General features: G+C 45.9%; 1 protein-coding gene across 1 annotated transcript in view; it reads left to right on the top strand.

Annotated features, from left to right (window-relative positions):
* Window positions 1-22,500, top strand: part of epha8 (eph receptor A8) — a gene marked incomplete at both ends in the record, with an annotated part of 86,912 nt that overhangs the window by 52,680 nt on the left and 11,732 nt on the right. The window contains 8 exon segments of the mRNA XM_079741768.1: window positions 10,294-10,449; window positions 11,510-11,592; window positions 11,594-11,655; window positions 11,657-11,730; window positions 11,733-11,975; window positions 12,463-12,587; window positions 18,102-18,264; window positions 20,738-20,870. Of these exon segments, the coding sequence (XP_079597894.1) occupies window positions 10,294-10,449; window positions 11,510-11,592; window positions 11,594-11,655; window positions 11,657-11,730; window positions 11,733-11,975; window positions 12,463-12,587; window positions 18,102-18,264; window positions 20,738-20,870 (1,039 nt within the window).

Raw genomic sequence — 22,500 nt, 5'->3', positions numbered from 1 at the left:
ACACACACACACTGATATCAATCTTTCCCAGTATTTTTTTAACACACACACACTCACACACACACAATGATTATCTTTCTCAGCTATTTTTAATACATGCACACACCCACAAACACATGTACACACACACACACACACACAAACACATGTACACACACACACACACACACACACACACACACACACACACCGTGGACGCTAATCTCTTTATATGGCATTTCCTCTGAGATTCCTATCAACCAATTTGAACTCCGCTGAGTGTGGTGCCCGAACAGTGTGCCGTGTTTACCTGCTAATTGAAATGTCCCTGATTAAAGAAGAGCAGGAAGACAAACATACTTTCTGACAACACCATTCAAACGCTACAGCGATCGCCCAAATCAAACACACACACAGTCATGTATACAGACAGTCACATGGGCAGGCTTGCCGAGGTACACACACACTTCAGGTGATTAACTATGCCAGGGACCGGTTCCAAAATACCCTATTTATTCACAATGTGCCTCGTATGTAAAATCTGAATTGATGTAAAACTGCACATTTTCTCTTCCAGATAAAAACATTGGAGTGAATCCAGTTTAGTAGCCGTGACAACCCCTGCCCTGAACCTAATCTGGTGGCTCGCAGCCGACGTCTGAATCACCCTGCAGTGCCTGCGGTATCTCAGCAGCAAGGCCGTGTAGCGCACATCCCATTGGTGGAGGTATCAGCAGGAAACAAGCTCTGATTTAATCAATTCAATTATTCTTTTATTCATCTAACTTTAAAACCTTCCTGAACGCACACCTCCAAAGTCCTCTCATCTCTCCTGGTGACAAACCATTCAAGGCTGATTCCATTTCATCCACATCTTGATTGTGTGCTGAAGGAAGATTGTGATTGGTCACCTAATGGGAGGCCGGAGAGAAGGCGACACTGGGAGGATGGGAGCAGACTGGGAGCAGAGGAGATAGGTGGAAAAAGAAAGACAAGAAAATAAAGAAAGATTGGTATTGGTGTGGGACTGGAAAGAGTGTGTGGGAGAGCGAGCAAGGCAGCCATATGAAAGAAAGGTAGAGAGGGAGAGAGAGCGACAGAATGAATCATATCTCACCGGGACACGGCACTGTTGTGTCACTCAAGCTTTCCCTGCCCTCTCTGTTGTGATTGGCCACAGTCCTGTCTCCGTAGTAGGGGTTGAGTGACACCCATGAGCGCAAACACACACACACACACACACACACACACACACACACACACACACACACACACACACACACACACACAAACACACACACACACACACACCACATAAACACAAACAGTGAAGGTGATTTATGTGTGTACAGCATTTGTGGAGAAGCCTATAGAGTGTTTATTGTCACAGCAATAATGTCTCTCAAACACCCTCTTACAATTACAGTGTAATACATAAAATAAACACTTCAAGTTGACATTTTAACACACCAGGCAATGCTACCTGAATATGACATAAGCCGGATCTGAGAGATTTAGAAAACCTTAAACAAGGCCGAGATGAGCGACAAATCCCTCAAATAAACCAGGCCGCACAATCTATCGGAGACAAAAATATGTTCTTTCTGATCTATGAGCTGTTTGAATGTTTGGTAAACACACAAACACACTCACACACACACCAACTCAACAGACAAAAAACGCACCCGCACACAATTACTTAATGCATATAATTACATGCACACACACACACACACATACATACACACACACACACACACCTAGACCCAAGAGGAAGAAACACACTCGTACAAACACACACACAGACACGCACACACTCAATCACTCACTCACATGCAAAGACATGCACACGAACACGCACATGCACATACACACACACACACACGCACACACACATCGCCACAGACACACATGCACAGAAACACACATACAAACACACACACACACACACACACCCCTTCTCAACACAGTCACACTCACACACACACACAGCCCGACTCAACACTTGGCCAATCCGTTTAATCTGGTGAATTATTGATGGGTGGGCATAGCGTGACACCCCCGGCCTGCAGAAGGCACTGCGGTCAGAGTGCAGAGCCTCTCTGAGCTATTAGCGGTGACAGTAAAGAGACAGGCGACATGATAACGCATCCAATGGCCGCTGTCATCCGGCCGCCTGCAGGGATCACACCACTCCTCCCAATGATTTCCTGCCTCCGCCTCTTCTTGTGGAGTTAAACTGATGGACATGTGGTGGTAGGGGTGGTGGCATGTTTATCGCACGCACCCCTGAATTCTGCATAGCCATATCCGTGCCTTTTTAGGTGTGTGTGTGTGTGTGTGTGTGTGTGTGTGTGTGTGTGTGTGTGTGTGTGTGTGTGTGTGTGTGTGTGTGTGTGTGTGTGTGTATGTGTGTGTGTTTATTTATGTGTGTGGATGCTGGTGATTCAGATTGCAGAGTGTAACGTTTCAACTAAAGCTAGTAGCTCAGAATAACCTTTCAATATCTGTAGTCAATGCTGAACGTTAGTTATTCCAATGATGAAATAAATGAAATCACATTTTATCACAGATATATTCTACAAATAAAAATGTTTGTAGAGTATAGCAGTCTCTCTTTCCTTACAAGAGTCTTACTATCAACCTTCCCTGAAGCCCTCCAACTCAGGTCAGCCCAGCTACGCTAGCTTGTATTATTTTGTTTATTAATTCTAAAAGTCTTGCGCCTGCTTACTGGGAGGGCTTTCTCTTAAGCATGTCGACTTTAATCCCACAAATGCATAATTTGAGTAACTATTTTCATAAAAACATGTAAACCATACCATGCACTGCGCAGGATTTCAACACCAGCAATATCTTTCATTCTGTCTTGCAATATTTCTTTAGTTCTTTCTTTCTTTCTTGTAAATTAGAGCAAACAATCAGAAAGTTTTGATTCAGCTCATTATCAGCTTGAAGCTTTAACTTTGTGTGTACAGGCTCTGCTCATCGGATATTCTTATCTCACCCAATTAAATTAACTCTATTCCTGGGTATATTCATTTATAGATTTGTGTGTGTTTGTTGGAAAGGATGTGGAATAGTAGTTTGACCAATGAGATGTGCCAAAAGATTCCAAACTAATTGCGTTACCAGGTGGTTGTTCTCATCTCAGATGTGTGGTGGGTGAATCCTTCTGAAGAATCATTTCTTTCTTCTTTGAGTCATTGAATAAAGATTGCTGAAATTTCTTCCTCCTTTGAAAGCAATCTATCGTCCCTGTCGATTGGCTCTGAGATTAATTTGCTGCATTTTGCCTAAAACTGTCAATATTGCAAATTTTACATCAATGTTCCGATAATATAATATAAATATAAAATATAATACAGTTCATTTTACAATTGTGGGGATAATAAAAATATGAAAAAAAGTAAAATACCATTACAAACACACACAAGCTGTTGAAAAGCCGTTAAAGCCTTGTTTTCCAGGTGCGTCCGCTGTATTACCCTCGGCCTCCCTTGCTTACCCACAAACACACACACACACACACACACACACACACACACACACACACACACACAAAAGCACAGGCACACACACACACACACACACCCATGCACCCACACACACACACACAGTTGCCTCAGACAGAGTTTAATGGTGACAGGCATTCAATCGGATAATTAACATCCGTTTTAATGCTCATTAGCCAGGGTGCATTTGTCTCGTTTGATTTTGTAATTACCAGTTGTGTGTTGTGTTTTATTTTTTTCTTCACGAAAGAGAAAGTGTGCGATGTTCTTGTTGGGACGGCTTAATCAATGCCATTGATTTGATCCCAGTGGGAGATGCTGGCTTTGCCTTTTGACCATATTATTTCTGTCTCTGCCGCCCCTTTGACGGTCACCGGGGGAGGAGAAATTAGCTCATCGACAACCGGGCGGACGCCACACGCCCCCAAAATCCACGACAATGCATACAATCGCAGTTTGCTGTTAGGTCTGTACACACACACACACACACACACACACACACACACACACACACACACACACCGAGGGCCAATAAATCCTGCTCGCTCCCCACTTAGCAGCCACACTTTTCATTTGTTCCGTCTCAACGAGGTCATTCCATCATGTGCTAAATGAGGGTGTAAATGTGACCGCGAGCCCAGGCGCTGCCGTGCAGGGGGACCCCCCAGCGACCCCGCTGGGACCCACCACTGCTTTTCTGCTTGGTCAGGCCCAACCCTTCATTCCCCCCCCTCTGCATGGTGGGGGGGGGGGGGGGGGGGGGGGGGTATTCAGAATACCTACAAACGTCCCTTGTATTTTTAGGGTGATTGCGGGGGGTGTGTTGGTGGGAAGCTCTCCTGTGGTGCAGCGTGGTGTGGGTGCGTTCATATCCATTCATCTTGTTGGTGGCCGATGAGGACTGTTCTGATTGTGAAGGCGCACCCCTCTTTCCTCCATCCATTCCTCATCTCTTGCGTTTAGCCTGTCAGGTTCAAAATGCCAAGGCCGTCGAGCTGGGCGCATGATGAACGGCCGTATAACTGCAGCTAAATGATTACAGTAAAGGATGCTCTCCCTGCGTTGCTGTGTGTGTGTGTGTGTGGGGGGGGAGTTTGTACCTTTTGGGGGCAATTTTTGCATAAGCCACCTGCGTCTTGTGGTTTCTGTGCGGCGGGTTATAGCGCGAGTGGGTGTGTGCATGGGCGTGTGTGCGTGAGCGTGTGTGTGCGTCAGCATGTGATTGAGTGAGCATGTGTGTGTGTGAGCGTGTGTGAGCGTGAGCGAGGGTGGGTGTGAGCGTGTGTGTGTGTGCTGAGGGAGGCAGCTATCTGGATTAGCGTGCAGGTAGGAGCGGGGCCAGGGCGCGGTGCTGGTGAAGGCGGAGGGTGTGGTGGGGTGGGGCAAAGCGAGCTGGATTGCGAGTGTCCCCATTTCTCGCAGCTGATCTGGCAGACACACTCATCCATCACGCGGACAGCTTTAGCAGCTCGTTAGTGGCCTTATGCGCTCCCCCGAGGGAAGGGGTCGGTGGGAGGGGGGGGAGGAAGCGAGAGCGCAGAGCGAGAGCCGCTTCCTCCTTCCATCGCTAACTTTGTCACCTGATTTGCGTTGAGTTTTGTTGGGTGTTTCTTTTTTATTTCAGGGAGGGGGATGTTGTTTTTGCGAGGTCAGCGATAGAGTAAATAAGTGAGAAATATCAGGTCTATTTGTCTCTCTGGAGAGTGTACGCATATGTGCCGGCTTTTCTTTACTGCGGAAGAATTTGTTTGACCGTATAATAGCGTACAGTATGGAAACTCGAGGGATGGCATGTTGAATGAGGAAATCATTCATTTGATGATTTATTACTGAAATCATTCCGTCTGGCCAGAAGGCAGGCATCGGAAACCTTTTGCATTTTTAAGAGTTTCACAAATGAAAAATGACATTATCTGAAAAATAAAACTGTAAACATCAATTAAGCCCAGTGCATCATTCTGATTGTGCATTTGAAACATTTGTTAACTTGCCACTCTTACTTGAGATGAGCAATGTGTTTTCCATCCCAACACTGCAAGCATACAGAATGTTATTTAAAGTCGGTTGATTGTTTGTTATTGTCTTAATATTTAACCTTCATTTGCACTAAAAGTAAAATCCAAGCAATCCCTTTTCCAAGATACACAAAATACCCATATATATTTACATCAATATGTAGAGATTAGCGGCCTAGAGGCTGTTACAGAATAAATTAAAGGAATACCAACACAGAAGTAGAAAAAGATATCTATTCTTTCTCTAACCATTCCTAAGGGACTTTGTTGGGCTTGCGTAAACAACAAACATCATTGATCAGGCACTTTTCTGTACAGGTGGAGCCCCAGCGATGTCACCTATTAGCCGATGATATCGTGTATTTGTCATCGCCAGCCGTACATTCTACCTTGACCTCCACAACGCTCCGCGACAAATTTATAAAATAGCCACTGGGTAACATCTTTCCAGCTTCCCAGACTTATTCACCAATTTCTCTCTCTCTCTCTCTCTCTCTGTCTCTCTCTCTCTCTGTCTCTCTCTCTCTCTTTCTCTCTCTCTCTCTCTCTCTTTGTGCAGTGTTTTTATTTACCTGCTCATACAGGGAATGAATCAAGGTCACATACAATGCAGCGTGCGGCTATTAAGATTCATTGTAATGCAAATTCTCCAGCAGCGGCTCGCGGGGCGCTGACAGCCGCTGACACTCCCGACAATATGCAAAGAGTGCGCACGCCTGAGATGTACCTACCAGAGGTGGACACGCACAGGCACGCACACACACACACACACACACACACACAGGCACTAACACAAGCAGGCAAACACACACACCACACACACACACTCACACTCACACACAGAAGCAGGCACACACACCCACACACACAGAAGCAGGCACACACACACAAAAGCAGGCAACACACACACACACACACACACACACAAAACCACACACACACTAGACGAGCAAACATGAAGCAACATGTGCACTGTTCAAACAGTTTTACTCTAATAGAGTCTCTCTCTCGCCCTCTCTCTCTCTCCACATCTCTTTCTCTCTCTTTTTGCATTTCCCGTCCGTTTATTGTGCGCCCTCTGTCCATACGTACTATTTACCTGCATAAATATTGTGAACTATTACATTTGCTACTATGGTATTATTTAGTACGGCCAAATTCTAGCAGACATTGTATTTCTGAAAGTAAAGTGAAGTTAGTGTAGAGAAGAGAGCTGGCTGCTGACTGTAGGAGATTTAACGTACACGCCTGTGCTACCTTTGCATAGATTTGGGTCATTTTTGCTCATGAAATTCTATAGCTCTGTAGACGATTTTTGAATTCTCCTTCCTAAACCCCCACCCATACGTGCTGCATCACCTCCTTACCCCGGTCTGCTCCTGGCTCCCAGCACCCCACTAGCACCCTGACCGGCCACCCCTCACTTAACTGATAACGTCTGCATAAAGTGTTTTTCTTTTTATGTTTGCATAAGTGTGAGTATGGAAATGTCTATATTTGTGTGTGTGTGTGTGTGTGTGTGTGTGTGTGTGTGTGTGTGTGTGTCCCCGTTAAACTGGTGGATGTGTCAGTGAGACTTCAAAGGGCCGTCTCCCCGCCATGAACCAGTTGTTTTTTACCATGTTTATCGCGACCCGCTTTTCAACTCGGGGGTTTTAACTGGAGAAAAATTAAAAAATAAAAAGCAGGGGATTAGCCGGATGAGGCAGAGATGAAAAACAGTCTGGGATAAATACTGCAACCTCAAATAGTTTGTTTCTGTGTGGAGGTTCCTGTGGGGGCTCCTGCCGAGAAACACAGATAACACTGCTGCCCTCACATCTGTTCCATCACACACTGACTGGGTCTGAGTGTGTGTGTGTGTGTGTGTGTGTGTGCGTGTGTGTTAGACAATTGAGAGTGTGTCTGTGGGTCTGTTTATGTGTGCCTGTGTGTGTGGGTGTATGCGTGTGTGTGTGTGCGTTCAGACAGATCCTCACATAATCCCTATGCATATTGATAATGTATTGTGCATTTGGTCGAAATGCTTTTATCTAATCAACCACCAGCTACGCACATAGATGTATATATATATATATATATATATATATATATATATATATATATATATAAACACACACACACATGTCTGGTCCATTTCCTACTCCTCCTCAATCTAGTGGGGCTGCAGCTTCACATCAGAGGATGGAGATTGTATAGAGATGTGTCGGGAGTCAGTGCTCTATGTTTCAGTCAAATTGGAAAGTGCTGGAGTGTTTTAGCTTAATCTATATACAAAGTCTGTCAACTACAAAACCATTCATTTTTCCAGGTGAAAGAATCAGAATTCACAACTTCAACATTGGGCTTACATATAGTTCAGAGAATATGTGGAGTCACAAGTCGCTCCTCCATCTTGGAAAAAACCGAAGGCTCCGTCCCCTCTGATTGGCTTGTTCATGTTCACAATGGATACTGACAAGTACTGCAGGGAAACAAAGTTTGCATGATTTTTTCTACTTTGACAGTCCGACGCTTAAAGAAAAAAAGACAGACACCCCTGTTGTGTTCCCTCCACCATCTGTCAACCTATGGTAGTCCCATATACACTCGTTGAGCTCCCCGACACATCCAGCATCTCTGTCAGCCCACAGCCTCAGGCTCCGGCTCTATAGCTCAGCACAGGGGCTCAGATATTATCCAAAACCAAACTCAGTCTTGCTGCTGCGTTTCTATATCTCTGATCCATTGCTGTACTTCAAGATGTTTTCTCTAATGGAATACTTGCAGGAGATCGAATCAGTATATATATTCTCACTCTCAGCCAATGTGTGTGTGTGTGTGTTGTGTGTATGTGTGTGTGTTGTGTTTGTGTGTGTGTGTTTGTGTGTGTGTGTGTTTGTATGCCTACATGCAAGCATGTGTGTGTTTGTGTGTGTGCATGCCTGCATGCAAGTGTGTGTGTGTGTGTGTGTGTGTGTGTGTGTGTGTGTGAGTAAGTGCGTGAGTGTTATGTCTATGTGTGTGTTCATGCGCAAGTGTGTGTGCATGTGTACTGTATGAAATTGATTGTGTGTGTGTGTGTGTGTGTGTCTATGAGTGTGTGCATGCATGTGTGTGTGTGTTGTGTGTGTGTGTGTGTGAGTATGCCTGCATGCAATTTTTTGTGTTTGTGTGTGTGTGTGTGTCTATGTGTGTTTACATGCATGTGTGTATGTGTGTTGTGTGTGTGTGTTGTGTTTGTGTGTGTGTGTGTGTGTGTGTTTTGTGTGTGTGTGTATGCCTACATGCAAGCATGTGTGTTTGTCTGTGTGCATGCCTGCATGCAATTGTTTGTGTGTGTGTGTGTGTGTGTGTGCGTGTGTGTGTCTATGAGTGTGTGCATACACGTGTGTGTTGTGTGTGCATGTGAGTATGTTGGTGTGTTCGCGTATCTATGTGTGTGTACATGCATGTGTGTATGTGTGTTGGGTGTGTGTGTTGTGTTTGTATGTATGCGTGTATGTGTGTGTGTGTGTGTGTGTGTGTGTGTGTGTGTGTGTGTGTGTGTGTGTGTGTGTGTGTGTGCATGTAAGTGTACACCTGTGCGTATGTGTGTGTGTGTGCATGAGTATGTGTGTGTTTCTGTGGGTGTGTGCGTGCATGAGTGTGTGTGTGTGTGTGTGTGTTGTGAAGAAAGGAGGGCCCGAAGAATCTGCTTCTATCATCGGACGACAAGGGAATCGCTTCTTTTTTTCCCTAAACCACAACTTTTTGTCTTGTTTGTTTGTGAGTCACTTTCTTCTTGTTTGTTTGTGTGTCTGTTTTTGAAGTTTGTGAGTCAGTTCAGTCCAAATGCAAAAGGATTTGCTTTATTTATTGTGTGAGGGGAGCAGAAATATGCACGGTAAGGCTTCGGCATTACCCCGCGTCCCACTTACCAGCAGCAGCAGAAGCAGCAGCAGAAGCAGCCCCATTAGCTAGCTGAAAAGAGAATACATTTATCGGCTCCGCTTCCATTATTAATCAGCGCATTGGAAGTTGAAAGCGAAATATGTATCAGAGAGAGGGATAGAGAGAGAGAGAGAGAGAGAGAGAGAGAGAGAGAGAGAGAGAGAGAGAGAGCGCTGCTGAAAAAGGTTGAGGCGCTGGTCCAGATTTCTGGCGGAGCCCCGAGGGAGGTATCACAAGTTCACAGCCTCTTCATCCCAAATCTGTGCGGAGAGAGAGGAGAGATGGAGTGGGGGTGGGGGTGGAGAGGACTTTCATCTCCTCACACTCATAGACACCCCTAAACCCTCCCCCCACCGCTCTCCCCAGCACGGCCGCTATAGCAACAAAGCCCTGTAATTATATATAGGGTTTGAGGTTGTCTCCCCTGTGTGCCAAGCGGGCGATGGCACACTTTTCATCCCCCCCCCCTCCCAAAAAAAAGTTGAAGGGTGATTTACTATGCACGCACACACACACGCATCCGCAAAAACACACATATACACATGCAAAGAGGATTCATTTGGTTCTGCCAATAATTTCTCTATTAATTTCACCATGCCCAGAGTGATTAAGACAAATCCCTCTGCCATACTAGGTCTCTATTAAAAAGGAAAATGTCCCACTTTCCCTCCTCCTCCCTCTTGATGTCCCCCTCTCTCTCTCGCTCTCTCTCTCTCTCTCTCTTTCTCTCTCGCTCTCTCTCTCTTTCTCTCTCTCTCTCTCTCTGTCTCTGTCTCTGTCTGTCTCTCTCTCTCTTAATCTCTCTCTCTCTGTCTCTCTCTCTGTCTCTGTCTCTCTCCCTCTCCCTCTCCCTCTCTCTCTCCTCTCTGCAGCCTGTGAGATGGGCTTCTATAAGCCGGTGGCGGGGGACGGGCTGTGTGGGAAGTGTCCCCAACACAGCCACTCAGAGACCAGGGCCGCCCTCTTCTGCCCCTGTGACTCCAGCCACTACCGGGCCCCCGACGATGCCCCAGCGGCCCCCTGCAGCCGTAAGAGGACACGCACGCAGGCCCTCATGCAAACCATATGCACAGGCCCATATGTATGCATGCAGGCCCACACGCGCACACAACGCACACACACATGCACACACACACATATCATTGACTTCATCCAAGCAACATTATGACTCACCCTGACCTAATTAAAATTCCAAATTTGCCCTGCAAAGAGATAATGCCAAAAGTATGAATTACTTCTCTCCCTCTGTCTCTCTGTCTCTCTCTCTGTCTCTCTCTGTCTGTCTCTCTCCCTCTGTCTCTCTCTGTCTGTCTCTCTCTCTCTCTCTGTCTCTCTCCCTCTGTCTCTCTCTGTCTCTCTCTCTCTCTCTCTCTCTCTCTCTCTCTCTCTCTCTCTCTCTCTCTCTCTCTATCTCCCTCTGTCTCTCTCTCCCTTTGTATTTCTCTCGCTCTCGCTCTCTCTCTCTCTCTCTCTCTCTCTCTCTCCCTCTGGTCTCTCTCATCTCCCTTTGTATTTCTCTCTCTCTCTCTCTCTCTCTCTCTCTCTCTCTCTCTCTCTCTCTGTCTCTCCATCTCTCTCTCTCTCTCTCTCTCTCTCTCTCTCTCCCTCTGTCTCCCTCTCTCCCTTTGTATTTCTCTCTCTCTCTCCCTCTCTCTCTCCCTCTCTCTCTCTCTCTCTCTCTCTCTCTCTCTCTCTCTGTCTCTCTCTCTCTCTCCCTCTCTCCCTTTGTATTTCTCTCTCTCTCTCTCTCTCTCCCTCTCTCTCCTCTCTCTCTCTCTCTCTCTCTCTCTCTGTCTCTCTCTCTCTCTCTCTCTCTATCTCTCTCTCTCTCTCTCTCTATCTCCCTCTGTCTCTCTCTCCCTTTGTATTTCTCTCTCTCTCCCTCTCTCTCTCTCTCTCTCTCTCTCTCTCTCTCTCTCTCTCTCTCTCTCTCTCTCTGTCTCTCTCTCTCTCTCCCTCTCTCTCTCTCTCTCTCTCTCTCTCTCTCTCTCTCTCTCTCTCTCTCTCTCTCTCTCTCTCTCTCTCTCTCTCTCTCTCTCTCTCTCTCTCTCTCTCCTCTCCCTCTCTCTCTCTCTCTCTCTCTCCCAGGCCCTCCGTCCGCCCCGGTCAGCGTGGTTTCCTCTGTGAACGGGACCTCGGTGTTCCTTGAGTGGGGGCGTCCGCTGGACACGGGGGGGACGCAGCGACCTGCAGTACAGCGTCCTGTGTCAGCGCTGCAGCGGCCCGCCACCGGCCCCCCTGCGAGGACTGCCTCACCTCCGCCTCCGCCGCCTCCTCCCAGCTCGGGGGCGTCGCCAAGGGCTCCGTCAGTACGGGGGGGTGGAGGGGGGGCCGGCAGGCAGCTCGGTGGAGCGCTCGGGGTCGGCGGCCGCACTGGGCGGCAGCGTGCGCTTCGTGCCGCGGCCCAGTGGGCTGACGGACCCCTGGGTGACGGTGCTGAACCTGGTGGCGCACGCCAACTACACCTTCCGTATCCTGGCCACCAACGCCGTGACGCGACTAAGCGGGGAGCCCGTGCCCTACGCCTCCGTCAACATCACCACCAACCAGGCAGGTAGGGCTCACACCCACCCTACCCTCACGCCCACCTCTTCCCCCACCCCACCTCCATCCAGACCAGGAGGTAGGGCTCTCTAAACTGGACACCCACAAAGACACACACACAAACACACACACACACGCACAAACACACAAACATAAAGCAATATATTGTTTTATTGTTAAATTATGTGTTGGTCCTCGAAGATATTGTAAGCAGCCCAGAGGCAATTTCAGAGGCTTCATGACAGTTTGAAGACATATCTAACACCAGGGATGAAATGACAAATTACAACATCACTTCCCCAGTAATTGCACGTTTTTTTTTAACTTGAGATCTCGCCCTGGCTGGCTGAGTGAATGTGCCTTTTGTCTCAGACGAGGATAATGTGCTGTGTTGCGTTGCCCCCCCCCCCCCCCCCCTCAGCGTTCCAGGGGCCCCTGTCCTGTCATGCCTTGGGCAGATGCTTTTCTCCCTGGTTTGTCTTCTCTTGTTTTCGCAGCCCCGTCCGAGGTGCTCGCAATCCGTCAGGAGAACGCCAGCCAGAACACCGTCAGCCTGCAGTGGCACGCACCGCGCCAGCCCAACGGAGTCATCCTGGAGTACGACATCCAGTACTACGAGAAGGTACGACATCCATTACTACCAACAGGTACGCCCACCTAGAGTACCACCTCCAGTACTACGACAAGGTACGACCATCTAAAATACCACATCCAGTACTACGACAAGGTACGACATCCATTACTACCAACAGGTACGCCCACCTAGAGTACCACATCCAGTACTACGACAAGGTACGACCATCTAAAATACCACATCCAGTACTACGAGAAGGTACGACATCCATTACTACCAACAGGTACGCCCACCTAGAGTACCACATCCAGTACTACGACAAGGTACGACCATCTTAAATACCACATCCAGTACTACGAGAAGGTACGACATCCATTACTACCAACAGGTACGCCCACCTAGAGTACCACATTTAGTACTACGAGAGGGTACGACCATCTAAAATACCACATCCAGTACTACGAGAAGGTACGACATCCATTACTACCAACAGGTACGCCCACCTAGAGTACCACATTTAGTACTACGAGAGGGTACGACCATCTAAAACACCACATCCAGTACTACGAGAAGGTACGACATCCATTACTACCAACAGGTACGCCCACCTAGAGTACCACATCCAGTACTACGACAAGGTACGACCATCTAAAATACCACATCCAGTACTACGACAAGGTACGACATCCATTACTACCAACAGGTACGCCCACCTAGAGTACCACATCCAGTACTACGACAAGGTACGACCATCTAAAATACCACATCCAGTACTACGAGAAGGTACGACATCCATTACTACCAACAGGTACGCCCACCTAGAGTACCACATCCAGTACTACGACAAGGTACGACCATCTAAAATACCACATCCAGTACTACGAGAAGGTACGACATCCATTACTACCAACAGGTACGCACACCTAGAGTACCACATCCAGTACTACGACAAGGTACGACCATCTAAAATACCACATCCAGTACTACGAGAAGGTACGACATCCATTACTACCAACAGGTACGCCCACCTAAAGTACCACATCCAGTACTACGACAAGGTACGACCATCTAAAATACCACATCCAGTACTACGAGAAGGTACGACATCCATTACTACCAACAGGTACGCCCACCTAGAGTACCACATCCAGTACTACGACAAGGTACGACCATCTAAAATACCACATCCAGTACTACGAGAAGGTACGACATCCATTACTACCAACAGGTACGCCCACCTAGAGTACCACATCCAGTACTACGACAAGGTACGACCATCTAAAATACCACATCCAGTACTACGAGAAGGTACGACATCCATTACTACCAATAGGTACGCCCACCTAAAGTACCACATCCAGTACTACGACAAGGTACGACCATCTAAAATACCACATCCAGTACTACGAGAAGGTACGACATCCATTACTACCAACAGGTACGCCCACCTAGAGTACCACATTTAGTACTACGAGAGGGTACGACCATCTAAAATACCACATCCAGTACTACGAGAAGGTACGACATCCATTACTACCAACAGGTACGCCCACCTAGAGTACCACATTTAGTACTACGAGAGGGTACGACCATCTAAAATACCACATCCAGTACTACGAGAAGGTACGACATCCATTACTACCAACAGGTACGCCCACCTAGAGTACCACATCCAGTACTACGACAAGGTACGACCATCTAAAATACCACATCCAGTACTACGAGAAGGTACGACATCCATTACTACCAACAGGTACGCCCACCTAGAGTACCACATCCAGTACTACGACAAGGTACGACCATCTAAAATACCACATCCAGTACTACGACAAGGTACGACATCCATTACTACCAACAGGTACGCCCACCTAAAGTACCACATCCAGTACTACGACAAGGTACGACCATCTAAAATACCACATCCAGTTCTACGAGAAGGTACGCCCCCCTAGAGTACGACACCCAGTACTACGAGAAGGTACAACCGCCTAGAGTACCACATCCAGTGTTATGAGAAGGTACAACCACCTAGAGTACTACATTCAGTACTATGAGAAGGTACCACATCCAGTACTACCAGAAGGTACGCCCCCCCCCTAGAGTACCACATCCAGTACTACCAGAAGGTACGCCCCCCCCCTAGAGTACCACATCCAGTACTACCAGACGGTACGCCCCAAAGTCCCCCCCCACCCCCAGGCCCCCCCACGGTGGAGGGGGTCAGTTTGCCCCCTTCAAAATTATGATTATGATTGCCCTTGAAATCGGGGATGATGTTGAATACCCCCGTAAAGTATATAGTCCCCCCAGAAAAAGAAATAAATGTACGCTTCAGCTTCCAAACTAAAATACTCATAATGACACAAAGGATGATAGTATGATATAATTTCCTAGGCCACCCCAATTTGAATAAAGACTCTAAATGATAATAGTTTAATATTATGTCCTAGGCATAATATAGTATTAGTTTCAAGTCAACCACCACATTAATAATGATGCTAAAACATAATATACAAGTTCCTACAATAATAATAATAATAATAATAATAATAATAATAATAATAATAATAATAATAATAATAATAATAATAATAAAAACGATGCAAAATGATCATAGCACAATACGAGTTCAAAGGAGATTCCCGGTGTGGTGTGGATGGCTCGGTAGAGACGCTTTGTGAAACACGACTCTGCTACCTACTGAACCATAGAAGTCTAGTGGTGTTTGTGTTGTGTGCCTCGCCTCTGCCTTGATGCATGCATATCTTCCCCCTGCGACAGAAAATAACTATAAAAATGAGCGGTAGTGGGAGTCCCCCACAGACCCTGGGTCCAGGCTATGCTTTACATGGACTGGGGGAGACCGGCGCGAACACAACGACTTTGTCTTGATAAATAATACAGAGAGGCTGCCAGGGAGGGTGTCTGGATAACTCCATCTGAGGACAGTGCCTGGCTGGCAGCCGGGCTAATTGAAAGGAAACAGGGGGGAGAGAGACACAAATAGAGAGAGAGAGAGTGGGAGGGAGGGAGAGAGAGATAAAGAGAGAGAGACAGACAGACAGACAGACAGACAGACAGACAGACAGAAAGATAGAGTTGGACAGAGAGAGGGAAAGAAGGAGAGAGATGGAGAGAGATGGAGAGAGATGGAGAGAGATAGAGATAGGATTGCAGATTCCAACTTAGTGGAACTGACAGAGACAGCATGTGTTCCACAGCCACACGAGCCCGGATAGAAGTTAATTGTTGCTTTGAGTCTGTCTGTGTGTGTGTGTTTGTGTGTGTATGTATGTGTGTGTTTGTGTGTGTGTGTGTGTGTGTGTGTGTGTGTGTGTGTGTGTGTATGTGTGTGTCTCTGAACATTTTAATTGTGAGTGTCTATCAATGGGTGTATGTAAGTGTGTTCATGCGGTTGTCTGTACCTATGCGTCCATGCCCATGGGCTTTTGGTAATGAGGTTTGGATGCACAATTGAATGTGTATGTTTGTGCTCCTGTAAAAAGACCTTTGTATGTGTCTGTTAGTAAGTATGTGTCTTTATGTGCATGCATGTTTGTGTGTGTCTGTGCACATGTGTGTGTAAATGCATATGTGTGTGTGTGTGTCTGTGATTGTTTGTGTGTGTGTGTGTGTGTGTGTGTGTGTGTGTGTTTGGGTGTCGGTGTCTATGTGTGTGTGTGTGTGTGTGTGTGTGTGTGTGTGTGTGTGTGTGTGTGTGTGTGTGTGTGTGGGTGGGTGGGTGGGTGGGTGGGTGGGTGTCTGTGTGTGTGTGTGTGTGTGTGTGTGTGTGTGTGTGTGTGTGTGTGTGTGTGTGTGTGTGTGTGTGAGTGTGTGTGTGTCTGTGTGTGTTTGTGTGTCTGTTTGTGTGTGTGTTCGTGTTTGATAAAAATCCTCTAATTGCTGAGCGGGTAGCGCTAAAGGTCTGCGGTGCGTCACACACCAAACAAGCAGAAAGACCTGAGAGGCCGTTCTCCGGGATTAGCACCCCTCCCCTGCGACTGGGGGTCTTAATCTGGGGCCCGCTATGAGGGGCCACGGAGCCCTGCAGGGATTTCAAGAGGACAAGTCAGCAGAGTGTGGACTTAAGACCTCGTGGTCGCAGCCCAGTAAACAGTGGTGTTCAGACACACTGTGCAGCGTTCACTGCAACACAAAGAGAGGAAAGCATTTGGCCCGTATCAGACTTCTGTCATTTCAGAAACGGGATACGAGGGTGGAAAGAACCGTAGGCCGCAATTGGGATATGACCTGTGTCATAGCCTGTAACAGGAGTGATGTGATTGGAAGAGGCGAGACGGTGTGCTGTGTTTGTTTGAAATGCTGAGCCCGTCTTTATCGACATGGCGTCAAGTTCACCTGGGACTGAAAAGGAGGGGCCGAGATTTAGTTAATCAATGTCGGTGTACACATGGTGCGGGTTCTCCGACAACATGAGACCAGTATGAACAACGCATGCAGGGCTTCCCGTCGAGGCCTGTTACGCAAGACCAGACGCAAGCCTTTTCCAAGTCACAATACCCGGGGTATGACCCCCCGATCCCACCGTCCATCGTTGAAGAATCCGTTGGAGTTTGCGTTGCGTCCAGCGAAATGAGTTGTATTTATTAGCACAGATACACAGTGGAAGTGGCACTAAGTACAGATGAGCTTCAGTGTTAAAAATAAGAAATGTTCCTACTTAACTCGCAGTCAAAACGAGTATTTGATTTAAAATGCTGAAAACAAGACGCTATTCCTACGTGACTACACTAATGTTCTTTGTAAACTCCAGTGCTGGCGTCTCCTTATTTCCTTTGTTACAGAAGGATGGCTTCTGTAACAGAGCAAAAAAAGACATACATATCTAAAAAACAAACCCCCGACGCGGCCGTCCTTCTGTGTTCGCACAGCAGAACAGCGGGGACCTGAGAGTCGTTTCCATGTGATATGTTTTACACTGATGAAATCATTTCAACAGATATGATTTACAAAGCAATTAAATACCCATTACCAATTACGTTTTTCCCCCAGTAAAGTTGTAAGTAGCTTTGATGGAGGAAAGTGGCTCGTGAGAAGATAGAGGGTCTCCCGCTCCCTCCATCGGGCGGGAGACAGGGTGGGAGGATGTAAGCTACCGAGGATAACCACTATACGATTTAAATACATATATATATATATATATATGTGTTAGCCATGTCGACAGTATCTAGGCTGAGCTCTCTTTTCATAAAACCGCAATGCCCCCAACAAAAGGATTTAACTTGATTTTTATCCTTTAATATTTAACCTTAACAGGGTTGCTATTGTTTTTTCTCCTTTAATAATAATAATAATAATAATCATCATTATCATCATCATCATCATCATCATCATCATCATCATCATCATCATCATCATCATCATCATTATCATCAACATCATCATCCTATAATGAAGATCATTATCATAATGATTTATCATTATTTTAATTAAATAACTTTTCCAGGTGCACAAAGGCACTTTAAAATAAATACAAACACATATTCTGGTATATTATTATATAAACGTGTTCAGATCTCCCTACTATCTCTACTTTCCCAGGACCATGAGCACCAGAACTACTCCACCCTGAAGTCCCGGAGCACCAGTGCCATCGTCTCAGGGCTGAAGCCCGGCACCAAGTACATCTTCCAGATCCGAGCTCGGACCTCTGCGGGCTGCGGCCGCTTCAGCCACAACATAGAGATCCAGACCGGGAAAGCAGGTGGGTGGGTGTGTGTGTGTGTGTGTGTGTGTGTGTGTGTGTGTGTGTCTGTGTGTGTGTGTGTGTGTGTGTGCGTGTAATGTGTATATGAGTCGTGTGTCTATGTGTATGTCTCTGCGTGTCCCTGTGTCTGTCTGTGAGGGTGTGTGTGTGTTTATATGTCCCTGTGCCTGTCAACGTGTGTGTGTATGTGTGCTTATAAATGTTTTTTGTGTTTGTGTGTCCGTCTGCATGGGTGTGTGTGTGTGTTTTGGGCTCTGCATCAAACGGCTAAACGTCAGACCAGAAAAAGTATGAACAAATTATTTCCTGAAGATCCGGCCCATATTTTTCTCCGATCCTTCCCTCTTAGTGGGGTCTGCGGGGCATGTTTGTTTCTGATCTGGCACGGACACAGAGCTTCTCCCTCACACCCCAGTCAGTCCGCACAGCAGGGGGGCGCTGGCCCATGGAATTGGCCTGCTGTCAGAGAGGCCAATTACGGCCCCAATCAAATGGCAAGGAGTGTTTCTGCCAGCAAAAGAAAAAGTGCTGCCAGTTGGAGCTTAAAACAATGGCTGCACACAAGTCAAGTCGGGTTTGTTTATGGAGCCCTTTATCATAATTATGGTCTTAAAGAGCTTTGAGGAAGAGAGCGAGAGAGAGAGAATTGTGGATGGCCCACTACTGGAGCATGCCCAGGTGGAGGGGAATCTGACAACTGAAGAGTTTACTCTCCAGCAGTACTGTGTAGCACTTTGTTGTGAACTCTAGCTTTTTTGTGGGTATTTTTCATCGGTAAGTCAACACATCGAAGGTTGTAATGAATGCAGGCTCACTGAGAGCATGAGCATACCAGCGGGCCCAACATGTGCGGGCCGCCCGTTTCAAACAGACTAAATGGCAGGCCAGACAAAACAAATACAAAATCTCAGCCTGGGTTTTTCATGCATTATTCATGCTTGGATTTACGTTTTGATCTCCAAAATTAGATATGATGTAATTATTTAGGAATGAATGCAGTAGTTTATTTAAAAGAAGTTGTCAAGACGATGATTATTTTCCTTTCTCGTCTGAACTTTTCCTCCCTTGAGCCTGTTTTTAAAGTAACATAGCGTCAGGCCAGCAGTCCCTGCTGCTCAACAGCGAGCAGCCAGTGTGGAGCAGACAGCAGTGTTGATATTCCTTCAATTGTAAACACGTCCACAGAGCTGCTGCACATCCTAACCACTCTACCACGGGCCCTGCTTTATGACTGCCTGTAGCTGTACGTGTGGAACTGTTGATGGAGGTAGCGCAGCAGGGGGTACTGGAGAGAGAGCGGGAGAGGGGGAGAGAGCGAGAGAGGCGGAGCGAGGGGGAGAGAGGTATTTGTTTAGAACGATGGAACATGATGTTATGTCTTTTCTGCTATCAGGAGAGGCAGGGTTTTGCTCAATGCAGCATTCAAAATGGGTTTGGCGTATTGCCACAGTTGCACAAGCCTCTCCAAAAACAATCCAAAAAAAGTAGCCAGCCTATAAATATGGTTGCAATGCTATGATTTGCAATGCTGAGTCTATTTCTTTTTTTTTCACAATGTCAGTGATTCCTAATTGCGACTTCTATTCTTAAAAAAAAATAGAAACACATAATATAGTAATGTACAATTTTAAACATGCTCAGTTAAATTAGAATTTTTGCAAATGAAATGCTTGATTTATTTTACGCTGTGGTAAAATAATCAATGTTAATCTCAAGCGCTGACACCGGAGAACAAATGTTTTCTTCTTCTTCGTGCTACAAGAGAGATATACAAGAATATCTGAATATTCAAATTGAACTGGTCTGTTATTTCTGTAACAGTACCTGCATTCAAGAATCCACTTAGAAATTCCCAGCCTTTAGTAAATAATCTAGTTAAACACCTTTGTGCTGCTGTCTTTGTTTTCCCTTTGAAATTTGTTTGTACACATTTATTGTTCACTTTGATCACATTGTGCGTATGTTCCAAATGTGTGTGTTTTTTTTGTGTGTGTTTGTGTCTGTATATGTGTGTCTGTGTGTATGAGTTGTTTTTTATGTTTTGGTGGGTATTTAATTTATGTGTGTGTGTGTGTGTGTGTGTGTGTGTGTGTGTGTGTGTGTGTGTGTGTGTGTGTGTGTGTATTCTCTGTGTACCTGTTTGTATGATATTTATGTATGTGTGGTGTGTAGGTGTAGTTGTGTACATTTTGAGTGTGTTGGTGTGAGTGTGTGAGTGTGTTCTCTCTGTACCTGTGTGTTTGTTATTTATTTATATGTATTTGTGTGTGTGTGTGTGTGTGTGTGTGTGTGTGTGTGTGTGTGTGTGTGTGTGTGTGTGTGTGTTTCTGTGTGTATGTCTGTTTATGTTTGTGCGTGTGTTTGTGTTTGTGTGTGTGTGTGTGTGTGTGTGTGTGTGTGTGTGTGTGTGTGTGTGTTTGTGTGTTCATGTGTGTGTGTTTGCTCTTTATGTGTGTGTGTGTCTCTGCAGTGCCCATACGATACAGAGCCATTAGCATCACATGGATCTGTGTTGCCTTGGTGTCGGGCCTGCTCACCTTCCTGGCCGTCGTCATCTGCAGGAAACGGCAAGGCTACACTTTACCACACTACCCGTCGCTGCTGTGTGTGGAACACTTTTCTTACGCTATTCTCGTCCCCTGTCATGACCCACCCCACCATACCTGTGATGTGACGTTCTGTTCTGTTATGCCGCCTTGCTTCCTTGTGTGTGGTATGTAAGTAGAAGTGACCAAACATAGATTGACGTTCTGAGAACGTAGACAGTGCTAAAAAAGAATATCATGAACGGACAATCCAGATAAAAGTATTTGGCTTTGCGGCGGCGGATGGGAGAAAATATGAATTGAATAATGTTGTGAGGCTGCCGCCATATTGCCATACCTCTCTCCCCTACCTTCCCCGGTTGCGGTTGCCCGTTCAGCGCATGCGTGCGCTGCCATGCGAGTGCACGTGACTATATTTTACGTGCACGCAAGCCGGCCGTAAGGAGCAGACAGAGAAGCTGTGGAACTGGAAGGTTACGACCTCTGCTTCCACACTCTCTGTCTCCTCGCTGTTCCTCTCGCCCGCTAAAATGCCCCAGCTGTAATTTGCACTGAGACAATTATGTTGATTTGTGTCCAGGAATGTGCAACCCCAGCGTTCTCACTACTCCTATGAGGATTAGTCTACGTCCAACTACGTCCGCCCCCCCCATCCCCCCCCCATCCCTGATCTTCGTCTCCACCTCTATCTGAGACAATCATCTAAATAGCAACAACAACGCAAGGAGCCATTCATTGTGTTCCTGTTAATTAATTTGCGTCTGCGGCACATGCAGTCTGTGTTTTGTCAGATGTAAACTGTGCTCTCTGTGAGGAAACATACATGCTTAGCAATGAGTGAGCAGGAGTGGATAGGGAGGCTACGTCAGGGAATATGTACACGAGATAATTAATGACAGTTTACATATATTTGTATTCCCGTAATGTAACTATAATATATAATATAACATTAATACATAAAGATACAAGCGATTTATACTATAAATACTCTATGCTTTATCACTATAGCATTTTATTCAGTTAAAAATATATAATATCTTTAAATTTAAGTGATCGTATATTTTACAAATATTATCATATATTTCATATATATATTTCTTTTTTTTATTGTAATAATAAGGAATTAACAAACATTATAAAAAACAGCATCATTACATTCAGAAGAACCCTATGAGGAGTGGTTATTATTAATAACCATACAATAATAAGTTATTAGTTAATTAATAACCAATAACCATAAAAAAAATATCATGCCAATTTGAGCCATCCCCTAATTATCAACTTTACAGATGACAGTACCATTAGTACTAATAGATTTACAGTATATTATTGACACATTGCTACACATGTTTTGCTAATGACCCATGCTTACACACTGTTGTATTTCCTAATGCGAACGTCAGCATGGTATAATGAAACACAACTCTGTTTTCATTATTCTAAAACTCCTCTTAGGCCTCTTGGGATGTCTTTGAATGCCGTTTCATCTATTACAAGGTTGTAATGCCTTCGTTAATGTCGGTTTAGAAATGTGTGTTGAACGAAAATAAAACCCCCCTTGTCCTTTGTACCCTGTCTTCATCCTTCTGTCTCTCTATTCTTTGTGAGTGCCGTGTGTTTGTAAACACAAACACACACACATGCATGCGTTTGTGCCTGTGTGCGTAGGTGTGCGTGTCTGTTTGTT

The sequence above is a fragment of the Pollachius pollachius genome (assembly GCF_949987615.1).
Source record: "Pollachius pollachius genome assembly, chromosome: 8".
NCBI classification, from domain to species: domain Eukaryota; kingdom Metazoa; phylum Chordata; class Actinopteri; order Gadiformes; family Gadidae; genus Pollachius; species Pollachius pollachius.
This window is presented reverse-complemented; position numbering and strand designations above follow the sequence as displayed.